The 23259-nt window shown below is 32.1% G+C and overlaps 3 protein-coding genes across 3 annotated transcripts; all 3 read right to left on the bottom strand.

Moving 5' to 3' along the window:
- Positions 1–1499: 1499 nt before the first annotated feature.
- Positions 1500–2459, bottom strand: LOC141546341 (olfactory receptor 8K3-like). The gene has a single exon (XM_074274088.1). The coding sequence runs from the start codon at positions 2457–2459 to the stop codon at positions 1500–1502; it is 960 nt and encodes a 319-aa protein (XP_074130189.1).
- Positions 2460–13925: 11466 nt separating this feature from the next.
- On the bottom strand, positions 13926–14858 carry LOC141546475 (olfactory receptor 8K3-like). Its single transcript, XM_074274316.1, has one exon. It carries the CDS (start codon positions 14856–14858, stop codon positions 13926–13928), a length of 933 nt encoding a protein of 310 aa, XP_074130417.1.
- A 7222-nt stretch (positions 14859–22080) lies between these two features.
- Positions 22081–23031, bottom strand: LOC141547517 (olfactory receptor 8K3-like). Its single transcript, XM_074275912.1, has one exon. The coding sequence runs from the start codon at positions 23029–23031 to the stop codon at positions 22081–22083; it is 951 nt and encodes a 316-aa protein (XP_074132013.1).
- Positions 23032–23259: the final 228 nt, after the last annotated feature.

Below are 23259 nucleotides of genomic sequence, written 5' to 3'. Positions count from 1 at the left end.
TCTATCTCTACAAATAGTTTTGAAAGAAGAAAATAATTTTATCAATCTTTGCTTATCCCTGAAATTAAATTGACAAGAATAAAACTAAATATTTGAAGATAAGTATGATTGAATATTCAATTGATTCAGACCACATGATTCCAATCCAATAAATATTTATTATGACTTGTTTCATGTAAAGCATTTAGCTATTCTATAAAACACAACAGAAACAATGTAATTATTTTACTCAAGGATCCCATGGTGGTCTTAGAAGGGACACAATTTTTAAATAGAAAATTCTGTACATGACCCTTTGAGGAAGTGGGAAATGATTTTGCTACTGTTCATTAAACTTACAAAAGTGATCATTCACAAAATAGAGAGCAATATTCCCGTATAAGGTCAAGAGAAGACATGGTCACATATATTCTTGGGAGATTACAGTGCAACAATTCATTATAGAGATAGATGAAAATATAATTAATTCCCATTATTTGTATCACTAGAAAAGTGGTGGGGATTGGAGAGAATGGAAAGATAATGCAAGGTTGATTTTTTTTCTTTTCTTTTTTTTCTTTTCTTCTTCTTCTTTTTTTTTTTTTACTTGGGAAATGTAACCTTAAAAATATTTAGATCTGAATCTATCATTAAGTTCCAGGAATTTGAAGAAAATTAAAGTTTCACTGTGAAAATCTTCTCATAGGATCTAGAACTCATTAGCTTTCTTATCTTCTGAATTAATTTCTATCTCTGTCCATGCTGGATATACTTTCAGTAATAACAGTTTTAAAAAGAGAAGGGACATATTACAATATATCTATGACAATGACATAATTATCCAAGAGAAATGGAATTACTGGCAAAGAGTGATATGGATAGAAAGTGGAACAGAGAAGCATTCTTATAGCATAGTCAGTGCACTTTTTCTCCCTATTGTACAATGCTGATCTCCTGCTGATCTAAGCAAAAATTGATTGTAGGCTATAAAGCCTGCAATTTTAAAGTCTAGGATTCTTCTGTGGGTATGAGGCTCAATGATAAAATAAAAATAAAAGTAAACAGCAACAGTATTTTATTTTCCCCCTGAGGCTGGGGTTAAGTGACTTGCCCAGGGTCACACAGCTAGGAAGTGTGAAGTGTCTGAGACCAGATTTGAACTTGAGTCCTCCTGAATTCAAGGCTGGTGCTCTATCCACTGCACCATCTAGCTTCCCCATCAGCAACAGTATTAACCAGGGAATTTTTCAGCTACTTAGTAAAGAAAACTTTGCCTAAAAACCTGTTAAAGCCATCTTTTCAGTTTCCAGCTCAACAATGTTTCCCCATTACCTGTCAACACTTGCCTAAACTCACCAGTAGGAACACTGCTAACTGATAATAAGGAATAGTGCATTTTCTTAAACCAAGAAGGAGAGAGGAAAAATATTTTTCCATAAAGAAAAGAGAATTTTAAAAAAGAGAGAGAACTGAAATAATTGTAAACCTCCAGTTATATTGGAACCATTGGACATTGTAGTTTAAACATGAAATTTGCATTGATTTGCTAGGGCTCTTTTTAAGGCACCTTTTACCTCTTTGTTCCTCAAACTGTAGATCAATGGATTGAGCATGGGGATGACTAAGGTATAAAACACAGAGGCCATCTTGTCTGTCTCAAAGGAATGGCTAGAGTTGGGCTGCAAGTACATGAAGAGAAGGGTTCCATAGAACACAATCACCACAGTGAGATGAGAACCACAGGTGGAGAAGGCTTTGTATCTGCCTTCGGCAGAGTTCATTCTGAGGATAGCCACAAGAATGAACATATAGGAAACAAGGACAACTAGGAGGGAAGAAAGCAAATTTAAAGCAGAAAAGATGAGAATGATAAATTCTATTTCATGTGTGTCAGAGCATACAAGGGACAACAAGGGAAGACTATCACAATAGAAATGCCTGATGACATTGGATCTGCAAAAGGACAAAATAAAAATTTTAATTGTGACCAACAATGACACAAAAATGCTATAGAGATAAGGGATGGCCACTAGAACCAAACATACCCTGTCTGACATGATGACTGTGTACAGGAGGGGTTTACAAATAGCCACATAGCGATCATAAGCCATAGCTGACAAAATGAAAAGTTCACTGATAATGAAAATCTCAAATGAAGCTAGTTGGGTTGCACAACAAATGTAGGAAATGATATTTTTCTCTGTTACAAAACTGATGAGCATTTTGGGACCAATGACAGTGGAATAACCAAGATCAGTCAATGCCAAGTGCCTGAGGAAAAAGTACATGGGGATTTGTAGGTGAGAATCAATCTTTGTTAGGATGATCATGCCCAGATTCCCCACCACTGTGACCATGTAGATGAGGAGGAACACACCAAAAAGTGGGACCTTTAGCTCTGGTCGGTCTGTAACTCCTATGAGAATGAATTCAGTCGCTGAGGTGCTTAAAGTTCCATTCTGTTTGTGCATGAATTCCATCAAAACAACCTAATCTGGAAAGAAAATAAAGAAGTTGAGTATTACAAAAGGACAATTGTGGAATTTATGTGCCTCTGGATACAAAAGGTATGATGATGAAAGTAGTGTAATGATTTAGTAACATGGAAAACACATTCTCCAGTTCTTAAAGCATTTGTATAAGCTAGCTCCTAATACTCTGCCCATTCATATTGTAGCATAAAATGAAGGATATGTCAGAATCACCAAATGTTAATAGCAGCAACTCCTGATCAGGGTTTTCAATAGTTACTTGAAAGCATTTATACTTTAAATCTCTTCTTGAACTTTTTAAGTCATAATTATTCATGATGAGATATGATTGAGAGGGAGTGGGACAGTGGGAGAAGACTTCAAGAAATCTGTTTGTAGGCTGCCTAGACATTTACAAAAGAGTGAAATCTATCCCCTGATTTAGGTAAGACAACTTTCTTTCAGGCATATCAGTGCAATGAAAGCTCATCAGCCATAGATACCTATAACTTCAATTAATCTCAAACTAGGAAAGAAATCATGCTGAGAAGACACAATAATTTTTTTTAAAGGAGTAAAGAAATACAGATTTGATGTTTACATCTGGTTTAAGAAGACAATGTTTCAAAGCAAGGGAAAAATGAATTTTGAGCCATTTTAGCACCTGGGGATTTAATGCATCTATCTCTATTTTCCACTTTGTACAAAAAAATTAACAATTAGCAAAATTAAACTTGTGAGGCTGACATTTCTTTTTTAGACATTATATAGTTTATATAAAAAAGTAGAAATCAAAAATATTCCTACTCTGAAATTGTCGTAGCCAAAATGAAGCAAAAAAATGGATCATTCTTTATATTTGTCTCTAACTTAAGGGAACACAGAGAGAAAAAGTGCATTGACATGTTCTGGTGATTTTTGTGTTCTTTTTACATACCTTGAGTAATGTCTGAGTTTGATATCGAACAAGCCCAGTTTAGGGGAATGCCATAGAAAAAATTTATTCTCAATTTTATATATGTTGCATAGTGTTCATTGTTTGGTTGCTATTTAATGACCATTAGCTACCTGTACTTATCATGTGTTTTATTAAAAAAAATCAATTAATAAACCAATATCTGGAATTTCAGCAGTAAATTGGGCAAAGTCCTATGGATTGAGGCATGTGAAACATCCCAATCCAAATGTGTGTATGCGTGTGTGTGCTTGTGTGTGTGTATGCGAAAGAGAGAGACAGAGAGAGAGAGACAGAGAGAGAAAGAAAGAGAGAGAGAGGCAGAGACAGAGACAGAGACAGAGAGAGAGAGGCAGAGAGAGAGAGAGAGGCAAAGAGAGAGAGAGAGAGAGAGAGAGAGAGAGAGAGAGAGAGAGAGAGAGAGAGAAAGAGAGGGAGAGAGAGAGAGAGAGAGAGAGAGAGAGAGAGAGAGAGAGAGAGACAGAGAGACAGAAGAGCAGAAGAGGCGAGAGAGAGATAGTGTGTATGGTTTCAATTTAAAACTAATAAAGATATCAATAATTGACTGGGTTTATTTAGTACTTACCATGCCCTAGCCACTGGACAAAGCCTTATACAAATATTACTCATTGTCTTTAAAAAAACAATTCTGGGAGACAGATGCTCTTTCAATTTTATATTTGAATAAATTGCAGCCCACACTCTTTAAATGACTTGCTCAATGTCATTCAGTTAGCATTTGGGGATAAATTTGAACTTAGGTGGTACTAAGCTGTGAGCTTCCAAAGAATGTCATTGACTTGATCCTCAACCAGGATGTCTGACTAGGAAGTTTATCTGTCTATTTAAATTTCACATGAAAAAAATGGCACCATATACCATCCAACTGTCACTGTTACTTCTCATCATTAAATCCTTTCTCTTGCTAAGTGGGATACTTGAATGATAGAATGATAATGCAGAAATGGTTATATTAATTAAAACTCTCATAAGCTTACCTCTAATACTTGTGGTGCAGTTGCCTGGATAGTTAGTTTTCACCTGAAGTCACTGGAATGTATTGGAGAGATCTAAATCTGAAGTTGGGGAGTGCTGAATATGATCATCTTTTAGAGATAAATTATAGTGAATAAAAACAAAGGGGAAAATTATGGTCTCACCTGTAGCAAACTTGCTATCTTATACCTCTGTAATATCTGATATTATTTGCACTAGGGAGAAATTAAGGCTTTCTTGGTGCCCATGAGACACAATCCCTAAAGAACAGGAGAACTTTCAGAAAAAATCAACATTTTATTTCATTTCCTCAGGGAATATTTCTGGATTAGTATCTACAATCAGTATTGATATTAACATTTTTAGTTGTTCTAGAATTGCTAAAAATAAATAAATAAATTATATCATCATGACAATAATAATCTCAACCAGCACCACTTAACTTATATTATTACATTGATAAATTATTGTAACATGATTTCACTTTTCACAAGATGTGATTTCTAGTTATTTATCCAAAAAAAAAAAAAAAAACAAGTATAATATACATATTTTAGAAGTCCCTGAATATTTGTTCTTTTTTCCTTTTTGGTCCACTTGGTTATACAAGCTTCTGAAAATTTCTAAGCCAAAGAACTTCTCTTAACTTCTATTATTCTTCCTTTGGTCACATTTGAGACAACATGATTATTGAGCTATATGAAGAAAAACAAAATTACACGGATTTGAATGATGAGATATGCCATTTGATAACTGATGTTTTTAATATTAAGTATTAATTTAATTTATATGTAAAGTCATGTGTATATGTTGACTGTGTATATATATATATATATATATATATATAATTTTAATGTTTTTAATGTCATTTCCAAAACAATCTATATCTCCTTATTTTCAGAATACATCTTTATCTACTAATTTCTTTTTATTATATCATTGTGTAAGAAATTATGTAACAGGATTTGACCTGGAAAAATATAATGATGATGAGAAACATGTGACCCATTAGGTATGCCAAAGGGTATAAAATCATATTATTTTTAAGAAATTAAAAATTCCAAAATGGATTTAGATTTCTTTCCTTATCTTATATAATAAATAAATATATGTTTGAGTATATGAGGGCTGCATATGTTCACATGTGTTTAGCTGAGAGTGGCAATAATACAGGACTTTCATTTTACCAGTACAGAAAATTAATATTATGGAAATTTAGAAAATTTTCCATAACCCATAAAATAGTTCTAAGGACTGGACAGATGTCAAATGATTTATCAATGTCAGGGATATGATATGAGGTGACATCTTTGGATTTAAAAGTCAGATCTGTTATAAATGAAGTTATTTCCCCAAAGTATGTTAAATATGAAATTAAAATATAAAATATGTATATTAATTGAATATTTATTTAGAAAAGAAAGAGAATAATCATTATTTGCATTATTCCTTCTTTGTTGGATTCTTTCATGCTGATTTGTAAAATGACCAGATATTTGAATATCAGATCTCTTAAAGTTTCCTGAAATATTTTATACATTTAACAATAAAGAACATATTTTGCTCTCTTGAATGTCTCTAATAAAGAAGTTCTAAAAGTATTAAACGAATTTTGTAAGAGTATCATCTCTCTATGCCAGATCTTTGACACCAATGAATGTATGAAAGTATACAATAAGTGACGAGTGTTGCAAAGATGATAGAAACCTGGTTTTAGAATCATAAAGAAATAGGCCAAAAATCTATATCTAGCAATAATAATTTTATAAACTTTGTTCACTTAAATCTAATGTTGCTAAACTTTCTTTATTAATTTTTCCATTAATTTCTTTAGTAGTTTTAAATCTTCCAAATGAATTTTCTAATTATTTTTCTAAAACAATAATCATTTTTGATAATTTCTTTGGGTTGGCATTAGTAAAATATATATTAGGTAGAATTTTCATTTTTATTACATTGCCTTTGTCCAGATTGGAACAGTTAATATTTTCCTATTTAAATCTGATTTTATTTGTACAAAAATCATCTTATTATATGAAAATAATTTATGAGTTTGTGTTATAGGTATATTCTCTGGTATTTTATGATGTCTATGGTTACTTTAAATGGGGATTTTTCTTATTGTCTCTTCTTGAAACATTTTGTAAATGATATAAAAAAATTTGATGTTTTATGTGGATTTATTTTATACCCTATCACATTATTAATTTTTAAACTATCTTTTTAGTTGAATTTCTAGGATTTTCCAAATATGTCATCATATTATCTGCAAAAAGAGTTTTATTGCCTCATTGCCTATTCTGATTACCTCAATTTCTTTTGCTTCTTTTATTGCTATTATTAATATTTCTAATACAATAATGAAAAATATTTACAATAATTGGCATCTTTGTTTCATTTTTTTTTGGGGGGAAGACTTCTAGCTCATCTCCATTACAAATAATGCTTACTGTTGCTTTTACAAATGTACTTCTTATCATTTTAATTAAAAATTATTCATACATATGCTTTCAAATATTTTTAATAAGGATGAATCCTATATTTTGTCAAAAGCTTTTTCTGAATTTGTTGATATAATTAGATTTTTTTAACTTTGTGATAGATATGATCAATTAAGTTAATAGTTTTCCTTATGTTGAACCATACATAAATTCCTAGCATAAATCTTGTCCTGAAAATGATTGTATTGAAATCTTCCTTTCCCATCCCTTACTACTTATATTTGTATATAAAAGTTCTATACATTTTCTGCAATAGGAAGATGTCTCATGCCCAGGAGAACTTCCAGTTTTAAAACTGTATTTTTCACTCTGAAAGTGATTGATTAAACTGCTACTTGATCTCTTAAAAAATCTGTCTCTTAGCCTGCTTTGTACAACTTCAGTTTTGAAACCAATAATAATTTAAAAAAAACAAAAACAAACAAACAAACAAAAAAAAAACAAGCCATAACTGACACGATGAAAAGTCCACAGATAAAAAACTTCCCCCCCCCAAAAAAAAAAAAAAAAAACTATGTATATGATGTACATCCAAGGTAGGAAATTATATATGACAGTGGAATAACCAAGGTCAATAAATGCTTAAGAAAAGCAAATACATGTGAATTTAGAGCTAGCAATCAATACTGATTAATATGATTATTCCCAAAGTTCTTTAATAATGTATCTGAGAAAAAAGACCCAAATGAAGGTATTCTGAAACTCAGGATGATTTATTATATGTCCATGAGTATGACTTCACTCACTTAACTTCCTATGGTTTCAATCTGCTCAATCATTTCTTCCATCTAAGGAAGATTATTGAATAAAAGAAAGAAGCCTTTATAAAGTATTGTTTGCCTAGTCAATTGAACTTCTATAGAATAGAAATGGTGAGTAGGAATTTTCCCATTAAAATCTAAGGGATTTGTATTATATCAAATCACATTATATCACATTTAATAATATCTTTTGACTGAAATTATATTATTGTTCTATTTTATAAACTTAAAAGTAATTAAGAGATCCTTCATGAGTAAGATATGGGCCAATATAATCTGGATAATTTAAAAAGATATTTTGTATAATCATTGATTGGAAAATTCATAATGGGATACAGAGAAAGGGTAGAATATTTTAAAACATGTATGAATGGCAATTTGACAGAGAACTGTCCTTTCAGATGAAACCTGGGTTCAAGAAACAATCTGACAGAAAAGTTCCAAATTACTGTTGTTTGAAGGAATTTTTATTGCAGTATTTTTCCAAGTCCTTGAAATCACTGATTTCTATCCCTTTTTCTGACTGCTTTATATCTGTGACCTCCAAAAAAGGTATCATAGATCTCCTCATTCTATATAGCTTGATCTCCTTATATTTTTTTCAAAGACTGAATACTTTTCTATCTAGATTATGATCAGGTTCTTGAAATTGTAGACTCAAAATTATTTTTTTAAATATCAGCCTTTCTCTGAGATGTGAAGAAACTTTTAAAAAAAGCTTATTGTTTTGAGCATTTTGAGTTATATGGCTTAGATTTCAAATTTCAAATATCCTTCAGATAATCCATATATTATTATTGAACAATGCCCTTAACAAAATTATTTGATTTCTCTATTCGTAAAAAAGCATCTGTGACATGGACATTGTAGAGTGGGGATCATAACAATATCTACCTCATGTGGTATTGTAAGAATCAAATCATATATTTGTGTAAATGGAAAAAGAAACTATCTCTTAACCATGCATGGGACTCAGTAGATTCATGTAATATAACTAATTATTCCAATTATTTCCCATTTGGTTTATCACATTTAAGAAATAATATTGATAAGCCAAATTAGGATGTTGTAGGATTTTGAGTTCATGTTAAGAAGTGCAATGAGTAGGAATTCAAAAGAAGCAGATTTCAACTTAAGAAAAACTACCAAAGATTTTATTCGAATAGGGAATGAGATATCTCTATAAATATTAGAGTTATCCCTCCCCCAGCTAGAAGTCTTCAAACAGTGACTGAGTGATCACTTTGAAATCCATCTTAAGTAATGTGATTTAAAAAAGGTAATTGAGGGATGACAACAAAGAGAAACCAAATGCATGCTTCTGTGTCTTTGCAGCAGAAAACAGATTTCTGAGAAAAAAATAAAACAGAAATATCAAGTTTAAGATAGAACATATATGGTGATAACAAAAAGGCAATTGTGGAAAATACAAAACTTAATGATTTGAAAGTTTATCAGAGATTTCTCTATCTGAAGAATTGTAAAGAAGGTCACATTCCACTTCCAACCCAGAATAATAATACAAAATAAGTAAAAAACAAAACAAAACAAAAAAAAACACACAAAAACAAACAAACAAACAAACAAAAAAACAGCTTGCTCTTTTCAAAGCTGTGCCTTTTCAAGTAATGGAAATTAAATTTGTCATCACTTCCATTAATCTTGCAAAAAATATCTCCCTTATTCTTAAAAAGTAAATTTAACAAAAAATAAAGCTAAATGCAGTAATATGAATATGGTTGGCTAAACTTACTCTTAAACTCATTCTGTCCATTTCATTCTAATCCAAGAAATATTTATTAAAAACTTGTTTAATGCAAAGTACTTGGCTATGTCCTGTGCATGCAAACAACAAACATTGAGAAAAAAATTAACAGAAAAATTAAAACAATAACTAAAATAATAAAATAACACTAAATATTATTCAAAATAGTAACACTGAATAATAATTAAACATAAAGTTACAAGTAATAATTCACAATATAGGGAGCATTGTTCCAAAATGAGATCAAGAGAAGATTGGTAGCCCCCCTCAGGGAGCTTATACTGAAATCCCTATACTGAAAATCCTTATACTGAAAACCCTAAATCATGTGCATGCCCGAGAAATGGTAAAATGCTTTTATTGATGCCATCGTATCAGTCTATGTAAGGGCCTCATGTCTGAGATCACAATTTCATTGCATGGTTGAAATAAAAGAAAGCACAGTAAGTCCAGTTGCTCACTAACAGATCCATGGTGATTGATGATAGAAAATATAAATGTTGGTGTTAAAAATTTAAGAAGATGATATGAGTTACAAAGTCCTTTGAAATATTTTGAACTTTAGATTCTTATCTAGTATACAGGCATCCAAACTCCTTCAAGCCTGATCTCTGAAGATATTAGTGAGAGCAGCAATCACTTTTAAAAATAAGTCAACAATTTTTAACACCACCAGCACTAACAGATAACTATCTTCTACTGATGAGCAGATAATTCCAAACATCATATGAATGTTAGTAATCTCAGATAAATAGGCATATTTCTAATCTAGAACTTATAGACATCATGTCAAGAAGTCAGTCATATTGAAATATATTCTAGTCAATTTTTCTACAAATTCTGCACTGACAGCCTGATCCAGAAATAAATTTATCCATTCCCCATGTTATTAACACTATTTTTCAACATTAGAAAAGCTATGATTTTATACATGAAAATTGCATTAAGAAACCTATTAGTATATGCTTTGCAGATTTACCCTAAGTAAAATAAAGCCTGTCCAATAACTGAAACATTCTACTTGTGTTTTATCTATTTACTATTTGTATTCGCAGGTCTTAGAATAATATTTGGTACAGAGAACATGATTAGTTTTTCTTTCATTCATTCACTTTATTTTTCATTATTTATTCAAATGGATTTCTGAGTATCAATATCTATTCTTGTTGCTAGTTTTCTCATTCGGCAGAATACCTTTTATGTCATAATTCTGAAATGATTCTCTAGTTGTCTTAATGCAGTCTTCCAAATTCATGAAAATCCTGTTTCTACTTGCCTTCCTTGATTTTTATGTGCCAATTTTCCAGTAGGATATTCCTGTCTTATCCCTTTTCATTAGGACTACCATAACACATTAAATATGATAGTTCTCTTAGCCTTATATTTCTTTGTATCTACTGTAGTAAAATACACAAAAATCTATGTTATTAATCATTCAATAATTGTGAAATTAATGATGACAGATGATCAAGTCTGATGGATGTGGCCATCTTCAACAATGAGATGAAACAAATCAGTTCCAATAGAGTAGTAAAAAACTGAACCAGCTACACCCAGCAAAGGAACTCTGGGAGATGACTGTGAACCACTACATAGAATTCCCAATCCCTCTATTTTTGTCCGCCTGTATTTTTGATTTCTTTCACAGGCTAATTGTACACTATTTCAAAGTCTGATTTTTTTTTTTTTGTACAGCTTAACAACTGTTTGGACATGTATACATTTATTGTATTTAATTTATACTTTAACATATTTAACATATATTGATCCACCTGCCATCTGTGGGTGGAGGAGGTGAAAAATTAGAACAAAAGGTTTGGCTATTGTCAGTGTTGTAAAATTACCCATGTATATATCTGGTAAATAAAAACTATTAAAAAAAGAAATTAATGATGATGATGATGATGTCGATGGTAATGAGAATGATTACACTGACAATAGGATGATTCTGATTTTAGAGGTAGCCTAGTGTAAACTATAAAGTGTACAGTGCTGTACTACTAATCAAACAGACCTCATACAAATCTTGCTTCCAATAATTATATCCTAAATGACTTCAATAGTGTATGCCTGTAATAAGATGTGAATTTTTAAAAACATATCCTATGGCTATTGTAAAACTTAAATGAATTGTTTATAAACTCAAGGTATTCATTTCAGTTATGATTCACATTTTCTTCCTTGAATTTCATAGACCTTAAAAATGTGTATACTGAAAGCATTCAACATTGTTTTCACCAGCCTGAAATATTAAAAAGAGGAAACATTCCAGAATTCAAGCAAAACAAAACAAAACCTTGCCGAAGTACTTTAACAAGATAGTAATCTCTGAAACTATTTTTGTTTATATATCTAAGGAAAACGTGGGAATAGATTATATTAAAGAATTATCAGCTGCTTTTTTTTTCAGTGAAAATAAAGGTATGTCTGGGTCATTTTCTGAATAATTATGTAAAGTTCTTGTTTCCAAATATTATAGTAATAAAATGATTCCATTTCACTAAGACCAAGAGAAATCATAAATTTTAAGTCATGAGAACTGCATTTTTCTTGGGAAATAAAGCACAATATTTGGAAAGAGATGATTTTAGCAGTTTATTTTGTAATACATTACAGACCCAATCACAGGATTGCTTCCATAGTATTGATTCCACAGTACCTTTCTTTCTCCAGAATGATGATTTCATGTGACCCTATTAAGACCAGAATTTTTAGGTCTTTTCATGTTTTGCCATAGACACTCTCTCTCTCTCTCTCTCTCTCTCTCTCTCTCTCTCTCTCTCTCTCTCTCTCTCTCTCTCTCTCTCTCTCTCTCTCTCTCTCCTCTATATATATATATATATATATATATAATCCTTTTGATATAGTTAGATTTTGAGACAAGATTATTCATTATCATCCCTGTGATGTATCTTATCCCCATGACAGATATTAACACCTCAGGTTCTGAAGAAATTTTTCTGTGTCTTGGCCATCTTCTGCCTAGGATCTCAGATGAATCTCATATTTTGTTACTGAACCATTCGTATTTTTTTCCAATTCTCTCACATGACACATCATCTTAATGATCTTGCATTAACCCACAGCAAGAAAGTCTTGCTAGCACAATATTTTGCTTGCTACATCATCCAACCTCTCACATTTTCCAGGACCAAAACTTTAAATAATAAGATTGCCAGACTTGGAGTTAGGAAGACATGCTCTAGAATTCAAATCTGGTCTCAGATAATTAACAGAGAGCAAGTCACTTAAACCTGTTTGCCTCAATTTCCTTATCTTTAGAATAACCTATGGAGAGTGCGTCATAACTCAGAAAAAAAAATAACCTGAATAACAATAACAAAAACTTTTACATTAATTTAATATATTCAAACTAAGACAGCTAATGTAAACTCCATTAAGAGAGTCGTGGAATCCAAGTATAGGATGTAAAAGTCTGGTAGATCATAGAGGAACATTTCATTTAATTTTCATCATAATGCTCAGCATAAACATTGACAAGTTACAAGGAGAATAGAGGGAAGTAATCTGAATTATGAAGATACAAAAACATGTGCCTTCTGAGGACTGGTTAGAAGACATTATTTTGTTACCATAAAGAATAGGCTCTAAGCATCATAGATTTTTAAAATGAAATAGACTGAAATTTATGTATGAGATAACCAGAGAGAATGAATTTACTGATCAGAATGTCACAGAATACAGGTAACAGACCTGGAATTGATTCTAGATCTTCTCAGAGTGGAGTGTCACAAAAGTCCTAGTTTGTTTTAAGCTTTACATAATTAAAAGTTCCCTGAAAATTTTGGGATATTCTCCATAACACATTTTTTCTTTCCATTCCTGGACAAGAATGGAAGAACTAGGTCTGAAGGTAGCAGAAGGGATATGAGTTTGTATTGGAATAATTGCCACACAGATTTAGGAATACACTTGTTCTGCTTGCTTATGAAGGAGAAGATCAGAAACAATGGATACCAGTTGGTGAAAAGAAATTATAATAATAGTTAGAATAAACTTCTTAACAATTAGAGACAGTTGAAAGTTCAATAGCTGCAGTGGCAGGTAAAATTTAAAATTAGTAAAATGTACATGCTTTGATGACAAAAAGTACTTTGCATCTATCTACACAAAACCCATCACCTGGCACCCGAATTTACTAAATGCCTTTCAATGTATTGATTATGTCAATAAGAAAACTTTAGCCAAAAGTGTGATGCTTACTTTGGGGGTAAGTGAAATATAGAATTATATAGGGGTAGTATTTGCTAAGTCTTCTTTTAGTTCCCTACCTCCCTAGAAGATAGATCCACAAAACTATAAGTTATTGGAAGTTGACAGAAAACAAATAAACAAAATAATTACCTAATTGCATATTAGGAGAAAAGATTTTATTTTAAAAATAGAGAAGAAAAAGAAACTGAGGAGAATTTCTAATTGCTTCTGATAACAAAATGGAATCAGATACTATCTTAAACATTAAAGAGAATGTTTATATCACTTCTTAAAAATCCGTTTCAATGCATCTTTTACTTCTTTGTTCCTAAAACTATAGATCAGTGGATTGAGCATTGGAATTACTAGGGTATAAAACACAGAGGCCATCTTATCTGTATCAAAGGAATGGCTAGAATGGGGCTGCAGATACATGAATAGAAGTGTTCCATAGAAAATAGAAACTCCTGTGAGATGAGACCCACAAGTGGAGAAGGCTTTATGTCTGCCTTCTGAAGAGTTTATCCTCAGAATGGCTACAATGATGAACATGTAGGAGGTAAGGGTAATCAAGAGAGAGGAAACCAGATTTATTGCAGCAAAGATCAAAATAATTAACTCACTCTCATGTGTGTTTGAACATATAATGGATAATAAAGGAAGAGATTCACAGAAGAAATGTCTTAATATATTTGATTTACAGAAGGACAAATGAAATATTTTAATTGTGGCCAATAGACATACGAAAATGCTATAGATGTATGATATTGCAACCAAGATCCAACACACCCTGTTTGACATGATAACCATGTAGAGGAGGGGCTTACAGATAGCCACATAGCGGTCATAGGCCATGGCCGATAGGATGAAGAGTTCACTGGCAACAAATGTTCCAAAGAAAAATACCTGTGCTGCACAACCCTGGAAAGAAATAGTGTTTTTCTCAACAATGAAACTCATCAATGTTTTTGGACCAACAGCTGTGGAATAACCAATATCAACAAATGCTAGATGCCTAAGAAAAAAGTGCATTGGGGTTTGTAGGTAGGAATCAATACTGGTTAGGATGATCAGTCCCAGGTTCCCCACAACTGTGGTCATATAGTTGAGGAAAAATATAACAAAAAGAGGGCCCTGTAGATCAGGACGATTTGTGATGCCCATGAGAATGAATTCAGTCACCTGGTTCCCAGTGGTGTCATTCAACTGGATCATTTCTTCTGTCTAAGGAAAACAATCTGAAAAGAAAAGGAAGAAGCCTTCTTTGAACACACCTTGCACTATCAATTAGGCAGTCGGTGAACAGAAATACCTTAGATAAGATAAACAAGAATTTTCTAATTAAATTATAACTCATTTATAATCTTATATCAAAATCCATCAACATTTTCTCCCTAAGAGGGAAGAGATTGTAGATTATCCTATGAAATTATGAGTTTATTGTAAAGTTCTTCAAGAAGATATGAGATAACAACATTAATAATCACTTTTAAAACCTTTACCTAATTAGCCTATAGAAGGAAAATAATGACATTTGCAAAAGAGTACAATATATCAGACTCCCTAAGGAAAGTACTGTGGTACAGCAAGGATTGAGAAGTATTGAAGACAAAAACACCATTATTTAAGAACCATATCCATTACATTTACATGTGAAACTGTGCTAGTTTTGTAACCTTGTATTAGTATAGATTATTCTTTAAAAATATATGTTACAGGAAAAAAATGATGACCAGTGCTGAGAAATGAAATTTCCTTCATAAATGTGATTTAAAGCATTGAGGTTAAAGGTTCAGTACTTAGGAAGGCAACATGTATATCCAAATTATTGTAGCATCTCTCTTTTGTCTTAATCAAGATAGAAGATTTTGCTTGCTACACTGCATAGTTTTTCATTTGGGCATTTTAATATCCTCCTTCAGAGAATTCAGATCATTGAATTAAAAAAAAAACAAAAAAAATTTTTTGTGCTTTACATGCTGTCTAGTTGTACAGCCTTCTTTTCACAGATCTTTGGCATCTCATATATTGTTAGTGATTCATGTTGTTTGGCAAAAGCTATTTAATATCTCTGGTTGGAGGAAAAATAATTTTGTCATTGTTTACAACTATGTGTTGTCATCTGTTGGTTTTCCTAGAATCATTTGAAGAAATCTGAGTGAATTTGCAACATGTTGTTAAATTTCCCCATTCACCCTCATGGCAGACATACTGATAGAATTTTGGAGCTTAATTATTTGCATGCATCAGATGTTTTGACACTTACTGTCCTTAAATCATAAAGAATAATGTTACCTGCTCACCTGGAAGGTAAAATCTTCTGTGGCTTGCTAATGTTTTTGCTACTGCCAGTTGCTTGAGGGAGAATTTGTGCATTTCTGTGTCCCAATGAGGCCATGTCCCAGAAGTACTGGAGGAGTTTATGAATTTCATAATTAAAATCCCAATTGAACTGCTGAGGTTTGGGTGTCTACAATGAGCAATAATATGCCTAAGTTTATGTAAAAATTCCACAAAATATTTATTATATTTCAACTATTGTGAGGTTCCTTAATAAGGTTGACATTATACTGGCTGGATTATGCTTGAGGACATTGCAGAGGTCTCTGGGAGAAATCTGTAGCCAATCAAACAATTTATTTTTTTTCCATTCACAAATCAAAGGCCTGGAAAATTAAGATAATTCAGTGGCTAGAAGATAGGATGAAATTAAATGTGCAAAATGAAAAATCTGCCCTTTTGGAAACTTGTTTGGGTAAGATGATACATTATCCTCAGTTGTTCCCAGAAATAATCAGGGTGATGAACAGAATAGATTGCCTTGAAAATATTTTGTTCAGTTTTTCTGTCTTCATCTACTCTTTGTTATTCCATTTGGGGTGTTCTTGGAGGAGAAACTGCCATGGTTTGCCACTTCCCTCTTCTGCTCATTACATGGATGATAAACTGAACAAAATAAGTTTAAGTAGCTTCCCCAAAGCCACACAGCTAAAAAAGTATCTTAGGCAAGATTTGCACTCAGGAAGAAGGATGAAGAGATAAGTGGTATTGTAGATAGGACACTTAGCATCCAATCATAATTTTTGAAATTCACCTAATTGGAGTAACTATGTGATCCACTGTAAGAAACTAACTCTTTATATTTACTAAATCAAAAATGCTCCCCATCCTGGACCTTTTAGTCTTCTTCTTTTTCTTCTTTATTTTTTCTTTTATTGTTTTTAGACAATCTAGGTTAAGGGACTTGTCCACGGTTACCCAGATAGGAAATTTTTGAAGGTGGATTTGAACTTGGGTCCTCCCAACTCCAGGAACAGTACTCTGTCTAGCACAGCACTTAGCTACCCCTTGGAGCTGAATCTTAAGCAAATTAATAGCATTGCATTTGAGGGATGGTCTATGGCTTCATCTTTGTTTCAATGTACTGAATCCTTCTGGATCTTTTCAGATTGTTTTCTGTGAACAAATCCTGTGTCATATTCGGCCTATTGGGTTAATAAGGACTACAACATAGAAAGGAAGGCATGCTGGAGAGAAAAAAAAAGAAAAAAGGAAAAAAAAACACCGAAGAATTTGCCTTTAGCAGCTATTGTTATAGAGAGATTCTAAAATGTCCTGGAAAGAGAGGAGGCCACAGCACTTAACATGCACACCACCATGGAGGAGAAGAATTGTTCTTATCTGAGCTGTTCAGATGCCAACAAGGGAATTCCAAATACCTGACTTATCACACCAAAGTTATCTATGTGTACAATGTGTCCATTTGTCCAAATGGGAATTATTTTTAAAAATAAAATAGAGACTTCCATTTTGAGAAATTTGAAAATAGTAACAGTACTTCTTCTATACGAGAGACAAATAGTAGTTATCAAACCAAATCTAAATATATAAGACAAAATAATCCTGTACATGATGTTTATAGGTATTTTGTTCATTGCCTCTTGCAGTATTTCTGTAATTAAGTTATTTTCTTATGTTCCCAAGGTGTTTCTCATGTGTGATTTTGTTGGTCATTGTTTAATTCTTTTTTATGGTAATAGATCGATAGTTGTAATAAATCTTCATTTCAACATTTTAAATAACTTGGGTCCTTCATCAGTACAGAACATGACTTCCTATATGAACAATGATTGTCAAACTTTCATTTGTTCATGTTTTCTTCCTATTTTTACTTCATACTTTAGAGCTCCCAGATTCATTGGCCATCTGAGAGATTTAGTAGAGATGAAGTATTCTTTATGAGATGTAAGGTAGCCTTCAAAAAAAGGGCCAGTCAGTGTTATCTTTCAAAGCAGTCAATGAGTTCTTAGGTGTGCTTGTTAAAGAAACTGACTTCATGTTTGAAGGAAACTTCATTATTCAAGTATCATATGAACAAACAATTCAGAATACTATCTTCAGTCCATATGCATACTACATTCCCCTGATTATTGATAGGACATATTCATTTTAATGTGGAAGTAGAATAGCTTAGTTTTGACCACAACTACTATTCTTAAATAGGCAGAAAGAATATATTGTACAAAATTCTCGAGTCATTAATGTAACTTCCCGGGTTATAGCATTGGTTGAATATAGTATATGGTATGCATATATATCAAAGGAATAAAAAAGGCCTTGAAAATGAGATGACAGTTGGCTCACAATATGTACACCCTGGACATGGTAGTTTTTGTAATAGTATCATATGATAAAATCTTTTAGAGGCCTCATATCCGAGGTGACTTCAATGGAATAGCTGAGTCAGAAATCAGAAAACACATTAAGTCCAATCCTGCACTGGCAGATCTTGGCTGAGTTTTAGTTGAGAAGATAATGTGAGTCATCCTATGTGTGTGTGTGTGTGTGTGTGTGTGTGTGTGTGTGTAATTTTACACATGCATATGCATATTTAATCTCATATTCTAATTTAGCACAGAGACATTTAGCTCTACTTTAAACGTGATCCCTGAGGCTATTATTTAGGGGACTAATCAGTGTCAAGAATGGGCTAACACTTCTCATCACTGTGGATAATCACTTTTCAATAATTTTCATTAAACCAAAAGAGCCCTGGTGGTACCATAACCTAAATTCCAGTTACATTTTTAGACTATTTCTTGTTGCAATCAGTTCAAGAAATAAAGCCCCATTGAACTGTCAAAAAATTACTGAAGTAGAAAAAAAAAAAAACTTAATAAAGTTCACTTGGAAAGAAAAAAATAAATAAAAAAAATGTTATAGGAAGTAATGGGAAAAGAGAATATAATAAAAGAAGGTATAGCAGCACCAGATCTTAAACTTTATTATAAGGCAGTAATTATCAAAACTATCTGATACTAGCTAAAAAAAATAAGGTGGCAGATCAATGGACTAGAATAGACACAATTTAGAGCAGCAAGTAAATATAATAATTTTGTATTCAAAAACTATAATTATTCAGCTTTTAAAAGGATAAGAATTCATTATTTGACAAAATTTGGCACTTAATTTATGCTTATTGATCTTTTGATGCCTTAATGTCGACTTCCAATAAATTAACATCTTTGTTGTCTCTTTGTCTGATTCTAGATTCAACACTGCCCTACTGGGCAGTATATTCACTTCCCAAACATTTTTTACTATGACTTCCAAAAATGTCTTAAAAGTAGTATCATACAGAGTTTGAAATTTTGTTTATATACTACAGTGCTCTTTCCAGGAGATGAATTTCTAGGCTTTCACTGAACCTGATATTTCTGTGTATGTGCCATAGTGCCCAATCTAGCAAATGAACAAAGGAGTGAAAATTTTAAAAAATGGGTAATTGATTACTGATATTGATAAGAAAGAAGAGCAGGAGGAAATATATTATTAATGAGGATAAATGACATTGAAAATTAGGATAATGATGATGATTACTTTGAGTAATTGTATTTCCCAAAATTGAAAGGCAGCCCACTGTAGGAGTATTGTAATTGTAATCTGGAAGAATAACTTCCAATCTTAACTTTTAATACATAGAGAGTAAATGGATTTAGCTTTTCATGTAATCTTTTTTAACCTCAATTCCTTCATTCATAAAATGGAGTTTAAAATATCTTATATCTACCTCAGAGGATTGCTGTTATGCTTATTTACGAATCTAATCTACAAATGTCAGCTATTTTTCCAATTTTCTTCTCCCTAGTTGAATTTTAAAATATGGATATTAAAATGTTTTGATAGTATTCTTATTCTTCTGAAATTATTTTTAAAAGGAAGTATTAGAGATTTAATATATAGGAAAACAAACAAAACAAAACTTTCCTTTAAACCCCCTAAAACTGTAAGAATACCATTGGGAGAAGTTGTTCTCTGTAACTATTTTGACTCATATAGTCTGAGGACAGATGGAGATGAATTAGTACTGGGGAGTACAACTGTTAGCCTTTTTTTTTTTTTTAAATTAAAAATTCAAATAAAGATTCAAAATCATTGAAGGTATTATGAAAAATCCATGTTTTCTTGTTGTTGTTGTTGTTTTTATTTTTCATTTTTTGTTTTCCTTTTTTATTTTTTTATTAAAGCTTTTTATTTACAAAACATACACATGGATAATTTTTCAGTATTGACCCTTGCAAAACTTTCCGTCTCAAATTTTTCCCTCTTCCTCCCACTCTCTCCCCTAACTGTCAGTTTGTCCAATTCATGTTAAATATGTTAAAATATATGTTAAATCTAATATATGTATACATATTTATACAGTTATCTTGCTGCACAAGAAAAATAGGATCTAGAAAGAAAGGAAAAAAAAAAACTGAGAAGGAAAACAAAAATACAAGCACACAATAACCAAAAGAGTGGAAATGCTATGTTGTGATCCACATTCAGTTCCCACAAGTCTCTCTCTGTGTGTATGTGGCTTTCTTCATCACTGAACAATTGGAACTGCTTTGAATCAAATCATTGTTAAAATGTTTTCAAATGTGAACATTAAATGTTTTTTTTTAATGAAATAAAGCTATTTGCCTATTAGATAAAGGGAAATTTTGTATTGCAAGATTTGAATGCAGCAATATGCCTAAACCAAAACATATTGCTCAGAAAAAGGCAATTGTCAACATTTTATTATTTTTAACACATTTTAGACCAAAACTCTAGGCAATATCATATTGTCTTCTCACCTCATGACTTCATCTATTCAGACCAGCTTATCTAATTTGCTCCTTAGACTATTTAATCAAAAATCTTCCCCAAGTCCTTTTTAGTTGACAAAAAACAGAGAGTGTGATGCTAGTACAGAACAATAGGTCTTCTTCATGGCATAGAGAATAGAAGAAGAAAGGAAAAATTGAAATAATGAGATACTTTCTTACACAGTTGTTTAGTAATACCTGCAGTAAAGTCCTACCTCTAGACTTTTTCCACATATGAACCAAGAATTTATTCTCTAATTGTTCCTAAACCTGATATGCTTTAACATATTGGGAGATATGTAATATTTGGTTTGGATTAAAAAAAAACAGCAACAACAACGACTTCCAAATAAACAATAGAAAATAAATGGAATATCAGGCATTCTCTTAAAGAGATAGGGAGCTATTAGATCATTCCCCAAATGCAAAATAAATCTAGGTTATAATATATGAACAAGGAAGTTAAATTGATTATAATCAAAGGCACACATGACATTCAAGCATTAAATAGGACAGTCCTATTGTATGCTGCTCTGGCTCGTCCATGTTGGGAGGATTGTGTTCAATTTGGGGTAACAGTTCAGAATAGACATCATTAAACTACAAGTTAAACAGCAAGAGGCAATCTTAGAATTCAAGTGATATGTACTTATATGGTATGGAAATTTGAATTAACATCACAAAGAAGAAAGAACTTTTTTGTTCACAGAGAAGATCAGGAAAAACTTTGGAGAGGAAATTCAGGCAATAATCATAATAAGGATAAGCTTCTTAATAATTAGACATAGTTAAAAGTACATTCACTTTTGTGGCAGATAATGTGGTTTTCATCGATATGTTGTTTTCATTAAAAAATGTTTAAGTTCATTGATGCCAAGACCCATTTTTGTGGTTTATCTGTGTATACCTAATGCTAGCACAGAATTTAACAGCAGTACCCTGTAAATGCGTCTCTCACACACGAAAATTCTTACAAGAGTTGGCATGTTTACTTTTAGGTGGATAATGACATACATTGTTTTTATAAAGACAATTGGTACTCAGTCTCTTAATCCCTTTCAATCAAAAGATTCATTAAACTAAGATAAACTGGATGCTGACAATTTCAGATACATAAAATTCACAAACACATAAAATGAAACAAAAAATGACATCTAACAAAGAAAACTCCATCTCATAATGCATATTGGTAGACATTTATTTTTCTTCAAAAAGAGAACTGCGGAGAAGTTGTCTAAGAAATCTGCCTGAAATTTGCTTGCTTCTCATGATGTAATTGAATTATACTTTACCTTGCACATTTAACGGAATACTTGCATCAGTTTTTTGAAGATTCTTTTCAAGGCACCTTTTACCTCTTTGTTCCTTAAGCTATAGATCAAAGGGTTGAGCATGGGCATTACCAAAGTGTAAAACACAGAAGCTATTTTGTCTGTTTCCAAAGAGTGACTTGATTGGGGTTGCAAGTACATGAAAAGAAGAGTCCCATAAAACACAGTTACTACTGTTAGATGAGAGCCACAGGTGGAGAAGGCTTTCTGTCTGCCATCAGCAGAGTTCATCCTGAGGATAGCTACAAGAATGATCATATAGGAGGCAAGGATGATCAAGAGAGAAGAAACCAAGTTAAATGCAGAAAGAATCATAATAATGAGTTCAGTCTCACTGGTGTCTGAACATATAATGGACAATAGAGGGAGACTGTCACAGTAGAAATGTTGTATTATATTAGATTCACAGAAAGACAAGTTAAAAATATTTATTGTAATTAGTAGGGAAACAATAATGCTATGGAGGTATGAGACAGCTAGCAAGATCCAACACAACCTTTCTGACATGATGACCATGTAGAGGAGGGGCTTACAGATAGCAACATAACGATCATAGGCCATGGCTGACAGGATAAAAAATTCACAAGTTATAAGTATCGCAATGAAAAATATCTGTACTACACATCCCTTGTAAGAAATAGTATTTTTCTCCTCTATGAAACTGACCAGCATTTTTGGACCAATAGCTGTAGAATAGCCAAGATCAACATATGCTAAATGCCTGAGAAAAAAGTACATTGGTGTTTGCAAATGGGAATCAACACTGGTTAGGATGATGAGGCCCAGGTTCCCAAGAACTATGACTATGTAGTTGAGGAAAAATACTCCAAAGAGGGGGCCCTGTAGATCAGGACGATTTGTGATGCCCGTGAGAATGAATTCAGTCACCTGGCTCTCAGTTGTTTCATTCAACTTGATCATTTCTTCTAAGAATAATAATCTGAGAATAAAAGAAAGAAACCTTTTCTGAATACTGTTTGCAGAATGAGTTATGCAATTAGTAGCTAAAAATGCCATAGATAAAATGAATCAGGGTTTTCCCACCCAATTACAGACATTTATTATATCATTTATCATATCATAGCAATCATATATCATATTAAGCTGCGATAAAAAGAGAAGTCTTTGTACCTTTATTTTACAGAAACT

Source organism: Sminthopsis crassicaudata, chromosome 6 (assembly GCF_048593235.1).
Source record: "Sminthopsis crassicaudata isolate SCR6 chromosome 6, ASM4859323v1, whole genome shotgun sequence".
NCBI lineage: Eukaryota > Metazoa > Chordata > Mammalia > Dasyuromorphia > Dasyuridae > Sminthopsis > Sminthopsis crassicaudata.
Note: the sequence above shows the minus strand (reverse complement) of the source record. Positions and strands in the feature narration are given on the sequence as shown.

What these genes read in the sequence shown, in the direction of transcription:
- LOC141546341 (XM_074274088.1), bottom strand. Translation starts at nt 2,459, where the DNA reads ATGGAATTCATGCACAAACAGAATGGAACTTTAAGCACCTCAGCGACT.
- LOC141546475 (XM_074274316.1), bottom strand. Translation starts at nt 14,858, where the DNA reads ATGATCCAGTTGAATGACACCACTGGGAACCAGGTGACTGAATTCATT.
- LOC141547517 (XM_074275912.1), bottom strand. Translation starts at nt 23,031, where the DNA reads ATGATCAAGTTGAATGAAACAACTGAGAGCCAGGTGACTGAATTCATT.